This window comes from Musa acuminata, chromosome BXJ2-7, assembly GCF_036884655.1.
Source record: "Musa acuminata AAA Group cultivar baxijiao chromosome BXJ2-7, Cavendish_Baxijiao_AAA, whole genome shotgun sequence".
Classification (NCBI taxonomy): Eukaryota; Viridiplantae; Streptophyta; class Magnoliopsida; order Zingiberales; family Musaceae; genus Musa; species Musa acuminata.
This window is the reverse complement of record NC_088344.1, coordinates 2,218,374-2,235,236: the sequence shown is the minus strand read 5'-3', so window position 1 is coordinate 2,235,236 and position 16,863 is coordinate 2,218,374. Positions and strand designations below refer to the sequence as shown.

Below are 16,863 nucleotides of genomic sequence, written 5' to 3'. Positions count from 1 at the left end.
TGCTGCGGTAACTTGGGGAGTCGATAACGGAAACCGTTTAGGCAGTGAGGAAGGCGAGACTCCGTCAGGGATTTATTATGTTTTAAGGAAGAATAATATATAGATTTTTAAGGGACCCTTTTTGTTTAATGTTAACGCTTGACACGATGGAAATGAATGTTATTAAATGGATAATTTTAGTCATTAATATGACATGATGAAATTAATGAGAGCAAATCTGTTCTTGATGTCGATGCTAATAATCATCGCGTCATTTGCATTTGGTGTGCTTTGGGATTAACGTTTGTCCATCAAGAACTCATCAAATGTTCTTCATCTCGAGAACTAGACAATTTTTTCTTAATGGCATTAAGAATGATTAAAAGATGGTTAGAATATCTGGATCTCACCATTTGCAGTATCGTATCTAATGTTCAATAAGTTTAGTCCATTCATAATTAGAATATATATATCTAGAGATTTTTTTTATAATATTTAATCTTGTAAAGATTAAATGTCATCTTGTCATGGATTAATTAGGCTTCGCATGTCGTGTTAGTTGGCCAAAAAGAGAAAAAAAAAAAAGTCGATTGCTTCCTTCAATTAATAACCAAAAGTAATATGTTAAATCCAATCAACAAAAAAAGAGGTTTCAACCCCAATTCCCTTTTACAAGGTCGTAATAGTAGCAGGTGATGCTCTCCGAGGATGTCCCAAGGTTATCAAAGCACCCTTCTCTTTGACCACTTGCAAGAAGAAGCGTGCCTCGAGACCCCTGGCAAGCAAAAAAGATCATGAGCCGGATCACAAATCGATGACCAAGATTTGATTCATCTACGAAACAAACTGTATATCAAGTGTAAGGATGAGATATCAACACAATTGTTCAGAATAAGCGAAATGGACTTGGAAGCAGAGAGAGCCAGTCAAAAAGTTATTCATGGCTGGAAAGGAGGGGGGCGGGGGAAATAACTAATTGCTTTCACTGAGCTGTACATATGTTTATTCCAACACCCCACGTATTCACATAAAGGGAGGACTCTACTAGATTTCAAATCTGAACATCCGAAACCCCCTGCTTTACAACGCATCTGTTGAGGACAGGACTACAAAAATTAATTCAAGAAAAAAGAAAAGAATTAGATGAGGATCTGTACATCCTTCGGATGGAAAAGCGATAAGCATTTTGCCGACGGTAGAGGTGCAATCCTCAATCGTCTGGTCGCTGGATCTCACCCATCAAGATGCGGTTGCTATGGACTTTGAAACCGAGAAGGGATGGATCGATCTGCCTGCCTTTTTTTCCCTTCTTTTTGGCAGCCTTGCCGAGTGAACCTACTTCTGGGTTCTCAGGTTCAGGCATCGGCTTTTTGGTGCTCTTCAGCATGTCACTGAATGAAAGTTCCATAACATCAGCATCGCTGCCCGAAGAAGTTCGACGAAATCTGGAGTCTTTCTTGTTGGAGATTGATGTCTCTGTAGATTGGGATGCAGGATTACCTGCAGAGTCTTCTTTTTTTAAAAAAAATATAAATAATTAAAAGTCAATCAATCTACAGCAAACAAGAACTAGTCTTCAGACAAAAACCATAATCTGAAGACAATGTGAAAAAGGTAAAAGGTAAAAAAGGGGAAGAAAGAACAGCATACCCTCAGACGACCCAAAAGTAGTAGGTTTCTTTCCCTTTGGTGGTTGAGAAGCTATCATGTCTGGCAGTTCTGCGGATGATGTAGAATGAGGATCATGGGTATGTTCTAAGAACGAACTATTGGTTCCTTTCAAAACATCACCAGAACTGCAAAAAATGATAAAGAGCAGAGCTTAAACAAAATTGAGAGAGCAAAAAAACAGTGTAAATTTAACAATCTGCACAAAAATTCACGACATATACTACAAAAAAAGGATAACCAAGGACAAGCAAGGCTCTAAACATGGTCATGCATCAATAATAGAAGGGAAAATGAGATCATCAAACCATCATTTTAGCAAAAATTTAAAAAAAAGTAATATAAGAAAAAGAATCTCATGGAAGTGATACAATTTAAGTTACAGGTGATCATGTATTCAATTAATAAAAAAAGAACATGATTTTGTGGCAAATCATTACACATTAATCTAATAAACAGTAAATACACTATCACCAACGGTAAATACTTAATCACATTGTGGATAACATCACCAAAATCAATTTGAAGAATAATTTTGTTTTAAGTAGATTTTAAAAACACTTTCATAAACTTCTAAAAAATTTTATAGGTAAGAAATATTGCTAAATATTGAGAAATCAAATAACCAATTACATAGCCACCAAAAGTAACCAGACTTTAACAAAAATAATGAAATAAAAAATTATGTACTCGGACACTATCCAAACTATACTTGATGAAGACAAAAATAACATGTCGACTACATAAATTCTGTTCTTCACTTGAAGCAACGGATTAATTTCTGCTTTAACTGTAGAACTTTTGTGCTAGCCATGCCAACCCCTGAAAGCTATAACCATGCAGCCATGCCAACAAGGTACTAACACCAAGCACCTTAACATGCCCATGATACACCCATAAAGATATATGATTGCACAGCAGCACATATGATTATAAGAATGCCAAATGCCATGTTAACTTCAGACATTTTCGAAGATGCACTAGAACTTAGTCAAATCTAATTGAAACTGGTACGTAGGGGAAATCACCATACTTGAATGACACTGGTCGATCAAACAAAAATGTATATGAAAATGTAGCTATGGTCGAGAGAAAAGGTAGAAGTGATTAAGAAGCAAATCTAGCGCTGAGAAGTAGTGCAACTCGTGCATTGCTGCAAACTCGATTAGTTTTGAAAGAAGAACACATAAATAGGTCTAAGTCAGCCTGAAGAAGCCAAACCACAAGGGTTGACTTATGAAGATATCACCTCAGAAGGAAATGTAATAAACAAGTCCAAGCTCGAACAAAAATTGTAAAAGCATTAGAGGTCAGCTTATAGATAGTGCCATCCTCGTTCCATTAAATGAAAAGAAAGGAAATAAACAAGCTCAAGCGAACCCAAAAGAGAAAACCAAGCAATAAATCCTTACTTCTGATATAATGCAGGCCAAATCATTTCTAGAGGAGGAAGAGAAGAAGCCAAGCCATAAGAGGTTCGCTTATAAGACAACAAGAACTAAGAAGATAAGCCATGAAGCTAACCTGTAGAAGATCAGTCCAAGGACAGTGCTAGACTGGTTTCATTTAGTAGCATCAATATTATGTCTACATACATACACTTGTATCCATATGTATGAGCACAAGTATATGTGTCTTCGTTTATTCATACACATACATGTACATGCATAACACACAAAAAGATACAGGTATTAGAATCTTGGCAGGATTGAGGCATCAATCCTACCAATCCAAAATTAGTTTTGGGCCTCCAGATCTAAAATCAGTTCCTACAGAAAATGCGATCCTCGATGCTCAAGCTTCGAAATCAAGTATAAATTGCTCAAAGCTGAGGTAAATATGCTAGTAACAGAACTTTTTCAGAAGGTCTGAATCACCGAACGGCAAGCTCAAACTGGCAGCATCACTCTTTGACAAGACCAAGAACAGTAGGTTACTGTAGTCCACGTGTGTGCATGCATATGCACACACATAAATTAGCATAGATTACTAGAAATGATAAACAAGCCATTGAAATTTAAAACAAATTCAGGCACACTGACAATCAATTATAAATTACTCCATGTCCAGATGAAGAATATTTTGATGATAAATGGTTAATTAAAAAAGAAATCAAATACGAGGCACTTAGTTAAACAGAAAAATAAATCCAACATAAAATTCTAATTACTTCATAGAAAAGAAAGCCGTTCATCTCAGTAGTCATACATTTTAATAAATTGGATAGTAGCAGAGAATTTCTTACATGTTGCTACCAATCTCTTCAGGATGAACACTATCAAGTGTCATTTCATAATTAAAAAAGGTTAAACCTCCCCCTGCAGGAATTCAGACAATAGTTATATGAATCACCAAAGAATACAAGCAGTCAACTCAGAAAGAGGAAAATTGTTTTGATCAAATTACCAGCCTTTCCAGATGAATCATGCCTAAAAGATTTGTCAATGTTAACCACTTCATGACCTCCACCTGCTGCTTGCTTAACCCCACTCTCCTGCATGTCCATAGCTAATCGAGTCCCAGAACTACCTCTTGGACCCAGTGACTTCCCTCTCGCCCCCTCCATCAGGTTGGAGATATCTAATCTTTTTAATGAAGAACCACCACCAATAGAATTCACAAACTTTTCTTTTTCAATTATATCTATATCTGCCGGGAATTGTTTCTGTTCAAATGATCTTGCAGAACCAGATCTCAAAGTTGATCTGCTGCTTTCAAAGTTACTAGCATCATCTTCCATATTTTTGTTTGAGAGTTGCTCCTTTGTCGGCTGTCCTACATCAGCAAAAAATGAACTCTCTGAAAAAGAACTACTCAAACCTCCTCTCTCTGAGCTAAGATTAAAGGGATTTTCTGAACTAGGACGGGAATAGATCCAAGAATCCCTCAGCTCATAGGATGATGTAGGAGTACCAACTGCCAATCCTGTTGGCTGTTGAGATTGAAAATTTTCATGAAAAAGCAAGTCTCTCAATCCATGTTCTGAGCTTCCATCATTTCCAAGAGATGAGGCCCATGCATTTAGGTTCTCACCAGGAAGGCTCAGATTGGTGCTTCTTTGCTTTGCTGCTTCTATTTGCAACTGCTTCAGATGGGATTCCATCAAGTCAGATGATCGCTGCCTACTTGCCTCAGACCAGTGCCTCTCTCTTGCATCCAAGTGTGGAACAGTGAACTCCTCAGAAATACGAATCTGATGGGAACGAACACTAGAAGGAATTTGTCCTATCTGATTAAAAGTATGCAGCTGATCAAGATGTCCCTGAGCATCTAGCCCTTGAGCTCGTGCTACAGCATTTACAAGATCCAAGTTTGGAGCAGGAGCACCTACATGCATATGCATTGACCTATCAAGAGGATGTGGTCTTCGTTCATAAGGATCATGCGGCATTCTCTCATGTGACAAAAAATTCTGCTGAAGATGGCTGGGCTGCTCAAGTGATGAGAGTGCCTGCGCCTGCACAAGATCTAATTGGCTAAGTCTGGCAGCATAATTCTGGTGTGGACCAGGGGCAGTTCTGATGAACTGACCAGAATCATCAACAGACCAAACCCCCCCTACATGTCTCTCTTCTTCCATGCCAGACAGCTGCCTTGAGAGTTGTCGTGCTTGAAGCTGCTCCTGCTGAAGCTCTAAAAGAAACTTTTGTTCTAAAGTAGGAACCTGTCCCCGCTTGGAATGAGATAGAACATCCAACAGATCATTTTGATTTTGACGTTGGAAGTTCTGCAGAAAATTTGCTTCCAAAAATTGCTCGGATGCTGAGTCATGATGCAGTGAAAGGTTATGAGACTGTTGTTGGGACTCACTCAAGAGACGCTGCCTGAGAAGAACCTGGTCATACATATTCATCACATGAGAATCGATGTTTGATGCTCCAGAACCAGGTTCAAGTAATTGTCGATGCAGCAAATGTTCAAGATGAATCTGCTTCTGTAGTTGTTGCTGTCGTTGTGGTTCATGATGCTGAAGACGATGCAGTAATTGCATCTGATGCTCATGCAGTTGTTGGTGTCTCTGGTGCATTTGATGCTGCTGCTTCAACTGATCGAGATACCTCTGCTGCTCAAACTGAAATTTCAGGATCCTCTCTAGATCCTCCCTAGGTTGTTGATTAACAAGGTGATGCTGCTGCATTGGGTCACGCACCTGATCCAATAATGTTCCAGCGAACTCAACATTTTGAGGGGACAATAAGCGTTGCTGCTGAAGTTGCTGCTTTTCCAATTGTTGTAAGAGCAGTTGCCGTTCTAAACTAAATTGGTTTGACTCAGCTTCAAACCGTGACAAGTTATTTGCATCAAAGTTATCATGAATTATGTTTGAACCCTTGTTCCTATAATTGTTGGCCCATGGTTCATTCATGATGGGGAAGTCACTTATTGAATTGAACTGTTCTGGATTGTGGCTAAACAGAAAGGCATTTCGAGCAGAATCATGATTGTCAATCAAATTCTCAGTGGAGCCTGGAACAGTTGATGAAAGGGGAAGCTTCCGGTGAGTTCCTTCTAGCTCAGACCACAACAATCCAAGAGAATTTAAGTCATTATCTCTAGGAATGTTATGACTGGCAAAACTACTATTTCCTGTTTCTGTCATCAAAAAATGATTACCACTGGTGGATCTTGATAGAGCAATGTTCTCATTAACAAGCTTTCCTGACCCTTTCTCCATGTCCCCCACAGGCCTACCCTTATACAATACAACTGCAAACACAAAAAATTACTCAGCAACTATAAATTCAATATAGGCATTAGGAAAAGGAAACCAAAACAAAATCAAACAGTTTTAATTAGACAAACCTTCTGTATCTTGACCAGTAAAATCATGGAAGATTTTTTCTTCAAGACCAGTTGTACCTAGTGGTGTTTCTGAATTGGAAAAAGATAACCAAGCTTTGTTAGGATCTACTGAAGCTTCACTCTCAACAACATTGTGTTTTACATGATGATCCAAAGTATCCCAAGATAGCAACCGTTGCTGATCATTTGTGGGAAAAGAATCGCTAAAACGGGAAGAGGGAACACAAGTCTCCAGGTTGCCCCTTGTAGTGTCCAAGGGTTCGGACTTGTTACCAGAAGGGAGATCCAGGACAATATGTTGCTCTAGCTTCAAGTGAGGCATAACTTCCCCAAGTGGCCGAAATGGTGTGCCCTCAGGAGCATCTGATAAGCACACAGGTAAATCTGTACTAAAGAAACCTTGTTCAAACCATGAGATAATGTCAACACCCAAAAATGGACCTTGTATATCTCCTTGTGGATCCTGGTAAAATAAACTCAACTCCTCAGGAAAGGTACCCTGTTCTGAAAGCTTTTTTTCAATTTTGTGATTTTCATGGTTGTTGGTGTTTGAGATCTCAACAAAAGAAGCATCATATAAAGGACATGATGCATCAGGTAGCTTAGCATTAACATCAAAAGAAACAGTTGAACCCTCTCCTAATTTAATATTCTTCGGAATATCCAAGTGACTTGTTTGGTCATCAACATTTGCCACTTCTATCTCACTAAGATTTATCTCAAAATTGGTAAGATTACCACCTAAAACTGGTTTATCGTGGATAACTTCATGGTCTGCAACCTTTGGAGCCCGATCATCAGGACCCACTAAGTTAATCAGAAGGTTGATATTATCCTTACTTTCCAGCTCTGAAATGAAAAATCAACACAACTTTTAGTAATGAACAAGAAGAGTTAAAATAGAGCTTCTAATAAAATATGAAAAAACAAGTATTTCATTAACCTTTTAAAGTGGCAATGGATTCCATTTTATTATGTTTGTTATCAACTAGTGTATTGGCACCATCATCTACATAAAAGATATACAAGATCAATAATTGTATTCAGATTAAATCAGTATTATGACAAGTTGCTCACCTATCTCCTCATTAACTCTTGTCATCCTTTCCCGATTTAAGCTCACTTCACTGCTTGTGACTTCCCCCTTCCAAATATCTTTCAGAACAACCTTTTAGACAACCATTTTTAAATGATATATAAGTCCACCATAAAGATTATCTCCAACAAAAGAAAAGAGACATTAACAATGCAATTTAATATCTAATACCATGAAGAACAATTGGAAATAAAATCTGTATGGAGCACATTTTCCAAAGAAAATTAATGCTTGTGCAGGACATGACAATGCAGGCATGCTCTGTGCTCCTAGTGTTAGTTACATGACACTGAATAACTTCAGTAACTGTAGTATGCAACGTTTGCCACTGTTAGATCATAGTTCACAAGCCATCACTTCACAGTTTCTTTCTTCAAATCATTAATTACAGCATGCAAAAACAGGCAGATCTCAACAGATAAGCATATCCAAGTAATATATATGTGTATCAAAATCACCATCCAACATGCAAGAATGCCTAAGTTCTACTTCCCAAGATCAAACAATTTCCACAAAGTTCCAAATCAAACTACTTCCACACTAAATAAAACAAATAAATTTTTACTACATGAGTATCTAAGTCAGTTTTCATGTAATCTCTCCTATATGCGCAATACAGAGGGCTGATCCTTAGATGCAAATGCCAATAGGGAATACAATGATGTAGTTGGTGATAACAATTCAGTTTACCTCTTCCTCTGCATCAGGTGTGACAAATGCCAAAGGAGTGATGGAGCTAGATACTGTTATTGGAGGAACTTCCACAAAGCTCTCAGAGGTAAAATCAACGACTGGCATCTTTTGGTTCCTATAGATATCAAGAAGTTTTCCCCTAGGATACTGAAAGTTTGCTTTATTTACTGGCCATGCACCAATAGGGCCAGCAGCAGATGGCCTGCCAAATTGTAATCCTGAAACAGATTTCGATCTACCCCTACCAGAAGCAAAAGGCACAGGGGGGACCTCAACGCCCCCAAATCCCGGAGCAGCACGGAGCATTGCAGAGCCACCAGAATGAATTTCCTGGCGATGGCGAGGTCTCCATTTATCACGAGAATCAGATCCAGATACTGGACGGAGGCTAGCAAGAAAAAACTGCTTCTCAGAGTGAGAACCTTCTTTCTCAACATCCACTTTCCTTTCTGTCCAAGGTTCCTTCTCTTTGTCCTCGGGACCCCACCTAGATGACCACTTGCTATCGCGGCGGTTTTCATTTCCTGCACTACGATTAGGAACTTCATGCAACCTATCAGATGAAGATAAAGTCTTCAAATCAGCAGCTTCTCTCAAAGAGATATTGTCAGGATGACGGTCATTTTTACGGTACTCAGTTTCTCGATCCCCTTCCTTTTTACGTTCTCTCCTACTGAGCAAGCTAGTTTCCCTCTCCTCTTCACGCCATCGGCGATTGCTTTCAAGATCAATGACGTTCCTTCTCCATTCTTTTTTCTCCTGTGGCCACATGTCTTTCTGAACAGAATCAGGCAAGGTTACAGATGGTGCAAAACTTGTTGGCCTAGTGTCCTGTCACAAATATGCACGAAGGTCAGAATGCTTAGAAAATATAACAAAATTTGGAGAATTTACAAACATTAATTAAATTGAATGCCAACACTATTCATGAGACATTTTATTACAAAGAGTTACATTTACAAGTCAAGGGTGTTGTAATCAAATATGGTAAACACTACTAAGTAAAATTGTTTAGAACAACCATAATTGACATGTTACAATGGTCATCTACAAGCCACTTAAGTATCCAACAATCCTTTCCAATTCATATGCACGTGTTAGAATCTAGATAAAGTCATTGACATGGTTACAGAAAAATCATGAGTGATCCACAAACAAAACAAAGATAATAAATATTATGCATGGTGCACTATGTTACATTTTGCAATTTGTTGATAGCAACATGTGCTTTGGAATAATCACATGGCACATGATTAGAAGATGCAACCACATGGGAATCAACCATCAACTGGAAAGTAACTATGTTACCATAGTGCAATATCACTAATTTTTTAAGAGCATTGCGCCTTCTAAGATTGTACATAGGTTATTAAAGATTGAGTGAGTTGTCTTATCACAATCACCACTTAACTATTCTTAAGACAAGTATATCCAACTTTAAATGCTAGTCGACTATAAACTGGGCAACATATTTAAAGAACTCAATTAGTAGAACTTAACATCCACTAGCACAAGCAAAGTCCATTGACAAACATGGTAAAATGGAATAATTATTTGCATGGATAATGGTCCCCTTTTAATTCAAAGAAACATGGTAAAAGATTATTCACACGTCTCTTTCCTGCTTATGAATAATATTCCATCAACAAGCTTTCATGGACAGAAGGAACCATATTTAATTTAATAACTGTTACAGCACCCAAAGAAAATGCAGTGTAATGGTTATCTCATAATCAGGAAATCAGAAGTTTCTCTAACTCCATTTTGTGGATATTTCATCAGAAGTTTGCCATCTCATGCTTAGTTCATAGTTCTATAAAAAACTAAAATCTCCTACAGCAGTAAAGACTGCCAATAATTACCCTTACATCAAAGACTTTTTCAACTAAAAATAGATAAATTCCTATTAGTCAAAAAACCCCATGATAGTATGAACAATTATTACTAACAGAACATAGCATCAAGCTACCCGCCTAAAAAAATTCCTGCTACCAAGTAGTTAAAGATTTTCAAAACCAATCAGTCATCAGATTGGACATACAAAGAGGATATGTTAAGCATGACCAAGAAATCTATGAAAAGTATTGCTACAATTCTTAAAAAAATTCACCACCCAAAACATTGGGTACGTTTAGAAATACATTTGAAATGTGCATTGGGCCCACATTGAGGGCCCAATGCACATTACAAATGTGAATTAGTATCGAGTAATTTTTTTACAAATGGCATATGGTCTGAGTGTTGTATTTAAAATGCTCAAATGCTGTCAGAAACCAATATGATTTATATTTTCTATAAAGCAAAATTTTATTTATTTATTTTTAAAAAATATCTTATATTTATTTATATGATTATCTTTTTTATATATTATTTATTTGGATCATACAATATTTTTTTAAGATTACATACATTCATTTATTTATTTTTATTTGTTTACTTATTAATTTAAATAAAAATATATATATATTTACTTTTAAATAAATATTAAAAATATTAGAATGATAGATTTATCACAAAATATTCAATAGACTTTTGGAAGACAATTTTATCAAACAACACTTACATCAATGCATATTTAAAATATAATTTTCATCTATTGTTTATCAAACACTTAAAACATTCCACAACTACACATTTACTCAAACCTCTTTTTTCAACTGCATATTAAAAATACAAATATGTTCTCAAATGCAGTCATTACCACTTGAGTGCCGAAGAGGACCCTTTCTACAAGGCTAATAATACAAGTCCCAAAAAAGCCACCACAACATATAGTACCATAGAGCATAGACATAGGAATACCCAAGTCATAAGCTACCACAGGAGGCAAAATGGACTAAATCACCAACTGATTTTCCTTTGGCCAGTATTGTTTTTGCCACACTGCATCAGAACATTAATGAGCAAGAGTAGCACACACCTCCTTTTAGGCTTAATAGGATGTTTTTTCAGGCACAGTTTTAGGTTGGAGACCGCTTGTCTTCATTTTTTTCTCTAAACCATGTAACTATTAAAAAGGGAAATACCTACGTCATAAGCTATACCACAGGAGGCAAAATGGACTAAACCACCAACTGATTTTCCTCTAGCCAGTATTGTTTTTGCCACACTGCATCAGAACATTAATGAGCAAGAACAGCACACACCTTTGTTAAGGCTTAATAGGATGGCTTTTTCAGGCACAGTTTTAGGTTGGAGACCGCTTGTCATCATTTTTTTTCTAAACCATGTAACTATTAAAAAGGGAATTTAGGTGGTCACGAGCACTGAAATTTGTCAATATGATAAGAAAACTCAAAGAAATCTAGATATGGAATCAGGCAAACTAGTGTACACCAAATAGTAGGATAACTTAGCATTTATGGAATACGAAAGATGGACAGTAAGAAAATTTATATACTGTAAGACAATTGAAACGAGGACAAAGAATGACCCGTCACAAGTTTCACTGAAGGAGTCCCTTAAAGAGTACCCCATGGCATACAGAATTGCTGATAGACCTCTAAGAGCCATTGGCAGTTCCTGATGATTGTATTTATGACATAAGATCACCCAAAAACCAAACAAACAAGGAGTATTAGTCAAAGGCAGGGACAAGTATCCTATTATTACAGCAAGCCACCAACACGAACATGGACAGCACGTAGCATACACCAACTACCCAATTTGAAGGTATCAACCCCATAGCAAACAGAAACATTTCAAACATTATAACAAGAAGCACTAGCAACTTAAGTGAAAACAAACTACAGAAGGGGACCAGAGACCGCATCGATTTGGAGTTATGCATATGTAATAAACAAATTAATCAAAGGAATCTCCCAAAAACACCGACTAACAAATATCAGGTTTTGATGATACTGAAAAACTTCATACATATTTGCCAATGGATAGCAACATAACAAACAGACAATTGTCAAAGCTCCAAAATCATGATACCAATATTGATATAAGAGAGTGAACCAAACACGAAACAGAAGCAATGCAGATGGTGGCAATCCAGTCCAAGAGTAGGGTGAGAAAGAAATATATCACTAGAAATAAAAGAACTATTATCCTCAATTTGAATATTTTTCTATAAAAAGCCCTTTAGCAGAAGAACTAGGGAGATGTCTAAACTAAGGTATGCAATACCGTACTGTACCGATATTTCGAGATTGGCTCAGTACGGTATGATACCGGTGTACCGAGCAGTACACCCTGGTGTACCGAATAATTTTATATATTTTCTTCATACTGTAGCACTGTAGCGATACCGGACGGTCCGCATACCGGTATGCCATCAGACCGGTACGTACCACCCATACCGAACGGTACCATTCGGTACTGTATACCATGACTTTAAACAGCAATCACATAATTCATCAAAGCTGAAAGTCCGATATGCTTAAAGGAAAAATTGGAAACTTCCTAGACTACTTGGATCTTCAAAAAGTGATGAAGATCAATGTCCTTTCAGTAAAAGACAAATTTTATCTTGGTTGTTGATTGGGAAACCAGGAACACCCTTCATATATGTAGACTCACAGGCAACCATAATAATAGACTTAAATGCCTCACCATAAATATTATGGACAAGGCATATGTTCATTATGGAAGTTAGTGAATTAGACAACAGATTAGTTCATATACTATTGTAGCAGTCCTTCATACATTCTAGAATTAATCTTCGAAAAACACAAATTTTCTCTGTCTGCAACTTCATAGACTGATTGATCATCTAAATAGTTGGCCAAGATTAATATATATATATATATATATATATATATATATATATATATATAGACTAAAAATTATCTTGTCAAATAGTTATAGAGCATGTCAAACAAAAAAGGGAAAACGATATACTAGCAAAAGGTATCTTCCATATGTCATATAAAATAGTATATTTAGTCATTCACCCAAAATTCACAAGGTAAAGCAATTACTTAATTTGATAAACCATGGTATCAAAGTAATTCTGATAACATGGTGCTAGATTAGGCATCTAAAATGATTGTTTAGTTAGTCTTCTACAGAATTGGCAATTAGATCAAAATAGAGTAAATTTAATTAATAAGAGGCTTCTAACCTCTAGCTTCTTTACTACAATCTTCTAACTCCCTTGCCCATCACTTTCTTTATGGCTCAATAGTCATGGTTATCCACTCCCTCTAATTAAGAGATTAGTCAAGCTTGTAATCTTACCAAATAATTCCAAGTCTCATCCTTTGCTCTCTAAGAAAAATTTGTTCTGCTCATACTTGCATCAATTTCCCAAGTTAAGATGTATTCATTTACCTTCATTGCAAGATAATTATAGATTTTATTTTCTATTAAATACACATTTGCCATATCATCTGATGTTTATATGAAATTCAATCATGTAATATTATGAATGATAAAAAACCAGATTTTAAAATCCGAGGAAAGTATCATAACTAGCAACATCACCTGAAATTGGGCAATGATGTCTTAAAATCGGCTTCACAGGTCCACAAGTTAATCCTCATGGTCTATAACAAACTATATAATAATTGTAAGGTAACAGACGAATTAAATGCCAAAGCAAGTCCCACTAGATTAAAAAAAAGTTTCCATTAAAATGCCAAGGAAACTCAAATGATATTTAAAAGTATGAAGAAGAGAATGAAGCTGCAATTAACAGAAACATTTTTAAACATGTGGGACATTGAATTTTATTACATAAAAATAAGCAAAAAGAAGCAATCAAGTGATTGAGAATAAACCACAAGCAAAATTTTGCGGTATTTAACTAACTGTATATCATAAAGTACAAATGTTGCTGTCTTGCTGAAAACAACAAGCATAAGCTACATCAACTCCAAAATACCACAATGAAACAAAGCAAACATCAGTCCAGCTAAAAAAATGATTATATAAGGGTAAAGAACATTATACACCTAAGCATTAACATCCTCTAATGTGTGCAACGTTGAATTTTACTACACAAAAATAAACAAAAAAGAAGGAATCAAGTGATTGAAAGTAAACCACAAGGTAAATTTTGTGGCATTTAACTGACCGTATATCATAAAGTTCAAATTCTGCTGAAAACAACAAGCCTACATTATATCAACTTAAAAAATCCCACAAGGAAACAAAGTGAACAAAGCAAACACTAGTCCAGCAAAGAAAATGATTAAATAAGGGTAAAGTATATGATAGAACTAATCATGACAATCGCTTAAATGGAATAAGACAATAAATGAGCATTATATAGGAAAAATGGAAAGTTAATACAACCAACACAGTAGAAATACCAACCTTGCTGTCACCAGGTTTTGCATAAAGCCATTGAGGAGACAAAGGTATATTATTTTCAGAAGTCGCTTGATCTACACAATGCAACATATATAAGTCATTATAATTATATCAACAAATTGGTGCACAAAAACAGAATTTCATACTAAAATTTTGATCCTTGTATGGGGAGGAAGGTGGCCATAAGAAGTAATAGTATATGATGGAAATAAAATTGTAATCACTTTTTTCAGAAAAGGAAAGCATAAGAACAACAGAAGCTTAGAATTCCAGTAACAAAGCACATTGCAACCTTATAATCCACACTATCTAGCAATTTACATGAAAAAGGCTGCAGAGCCAACTTGCAAACAGAAAGGACTCCTAATTTCTTGTGGCAGCTCGTACAGATAATCATGGAACTTTGTATCCTATAACATCAGACAAGTAAAGAAAACAGGCAATAAAGGCCATAATAGCATAGTCAATGCTAAAATTTGGCAAAAACTCCCGTACTCTCAAGATAAATGACAAATAATGCATGGAAAAACACAACCTTCACCTCATAAGAATAATTGACAAGATCCTAATTATAATGAACTTAAATGAGTTCTGCCCAATCAGACAAATTCGAGTAATTCTTATAGCAAACTCTATAGTGTGCAGGCAGGAAACCAAGTACTCTCCAAACGGGAAGTTGCTCTTTCGCCATGACAAGACCAGATTGATGATAATTACAATAATTGGGAGGATAGAGCATCCACCATTAGCAGCACAAAACACCAAGATGCTAAAGCATACAGAGATACTCCAGTACCAAACTCACTGTTAAAAGACAGACATAAATTTACCTTTTCCTTCGTCAAGGAACCCAATAGGATTCTTTTCCTTGCCATTTCCACCAGCAAGAGTATCTGATAAGAGAAAAAATCCATTCAATATACATAGATCCTTTTCTTAACAAAAACTACTGAATGATTCAGATTAACCAAGAAAATAAAAAACACGAAGAAAAGGTAACTCCAACTGCAAACAGTTGGAGATAACATCTCTAACATCAAACCCATTGTTGTTACTAAAAGCAGTTAACAGCATAGTACGGATTCATCAGGTCCTAGAAAAGTCAAAATAAACCATAATCGTTTAAGATTTTGCATAACTGCTTACTCCTGCAAGCAGATGTTTCTTTCCTTGTTTTCTTAAGAATATTTTTAGCAACAATAATTAACTCTTCGACCAATTTGATCACGAAAAGCTTATAGCTAATGATGAAATCAAAAAGACACGAGATCTGACAAGAAGAAAGAAAAACCCTAAAAGCCGCCTCCAAGATCCATCCGTCTAATGACCAAATAAGAATCCCAGAAAAACCAAACAAGCAAACGAAACATCAAGGTACCACCTTTCCCGGCCCAAGCCTCGCCCACCAGCCTCGAGGGGAGGAGGTCCTCCGGCAGATCCAAGTTGCCGCCAGCCATCCGCACCGCACCAGTTCACGCGGGACGCACAGATCGGGGGCCGCGGAGACCGAATTACGGTTTCCGGGGCGACAAAGCCGAAGAATCCGAGGGAATCGAGGGCGAAATGGGGGATTTGGAGGGCGAGGAAAGGGCGAGACGGATGGGGCCTGGGACGACTCGGGGAGGGGGATTAGGGTTAGGGTTTGCAGGAGAGCGGATTGAGATCGAGAGAGGAAAAGGGTTCGGGCAGGTGATCAGATGAGCGCAAGGGAGTGAATGATCGTCGAGAGAGAGAGAGAGGCAAAGAGCGAGCGAGAGCTGCGAAAGAGATGGAGATCGAAGGGAAAACCATATTATAATTTTGGGATCCCTGGCGACTCTTTTTCCCTTTTTTTTCTAATTAATAAAAATAAAGTGAGACAATCGAACCGGCATTGAACCGTGATTAGATAATCGAACCGGAGTTGAACCGGAAATTTTATGGGATAATTGTGTTTCCGAGCCTTGTGCTTTAATAACTCAATTAAAAAATCAAAACTCATTTTAATTAGTATTTTTTAATTTTGTAATCTTTTATAAAATTATGTAAGTAAGAATAATTATAGACATCATATGTAGACTATTTTTTTTTTATTCTTTGTTCCAAATAATCTCTCATCCTCGTTTTTATTTGTTTTTATCTTAATTTCTTTATCTTCTTTCTCTTTTTTGAATCCTAACTATTTTCTTTTAGGATTTATAAGTATTTTAGGAATCCTAATTATTTTTAAATTCTAATTAGATTCAAACTCCTTAAGATATTATGATTTATATTAGGGATTCAAATACGAAGAGTCCGAGAATTAAGATTTGTTCTTTTAAGATTTTAGTGAAGAGGGATAAGATAGAGAAAGATATGTTATGTGTTCATGGATTTGGTGT

At 36.5% G+C, this 16,863-nt stretch overlaps 1 protein-coding gene across 4 annotated transcripts; it reads right to left on the bottom strand.

The window, feature by feature from the left end:
* Positions 1-937: 937 nt before the first annotated feature.
* On the bottom strand, positions 938-16,287 carry LOC103990811 (uncharacterized). Of its 4 annotated transcripts, none has more exons than XM_009410080.3 (11): positions 15,885-16,287; positions 15,334-15,396; positions 14,507-14,577; positions 8,237-9,070; positions 7,528-7,618; positions 7,394-7,459; positions 6,451-7,299; positions 4,054-6,354; positions 3,893-3,965; positions 1,630-1,775; positions 938-1,491 (listed from the first exon to the last, which is right to left on the bottom strand). In XM_009410080.3, the coding sequence occupies exons 1-11, from the start codon at positions 15,958-15,960 to the stop codon at positions 1,190-1,192; spliced, it is 4,872 nt and encodes a 1,623-aa protein (XP_009408355.2). In that variant the 5' UTR covers positions 15,961-16,287; the 3' UTR covers positions 938-1,189. The 4 variants fall into 4 exon arrangements, with proteins under 4 accessions (XP_009408355.2, XP_009408356.2, XP_009408357.2 ...); XM_009410081.3 differs by having other exon boundaries at positions 938-1,488; XM_009410082.3 differs by having other exon boundaries at positions 938-1,479.
* Between the last annotated feature and the right edge of the window lie 576 nt (positions 16,288-16,863).

Bases quoted from the DNA above. Each gene is read 5' to 3' on its own strand.
- LOC103990811 (XM_009410080.3), bottom strand. From the start codon at position 15,960: ATGGCTGGCGGCAACTTGGATCTGCCGGAGGACCTCCTCCCCTCGAGG. The intron at 7,300-7,393 runs GTTAATGAAATA...TTTTCATTTCAG, and splicing joins ATCCATTGCCACTTTAAAAG to AGCTGGAAAGTAAGGATAAT. The intron at 6,355-6,450 runs GTTTGTCTAATT...TTGTGTTTGCAG, and splicing joins TACTGGTCAAGATACAGAAG to TTGTATTGTATAAGGGTAGG.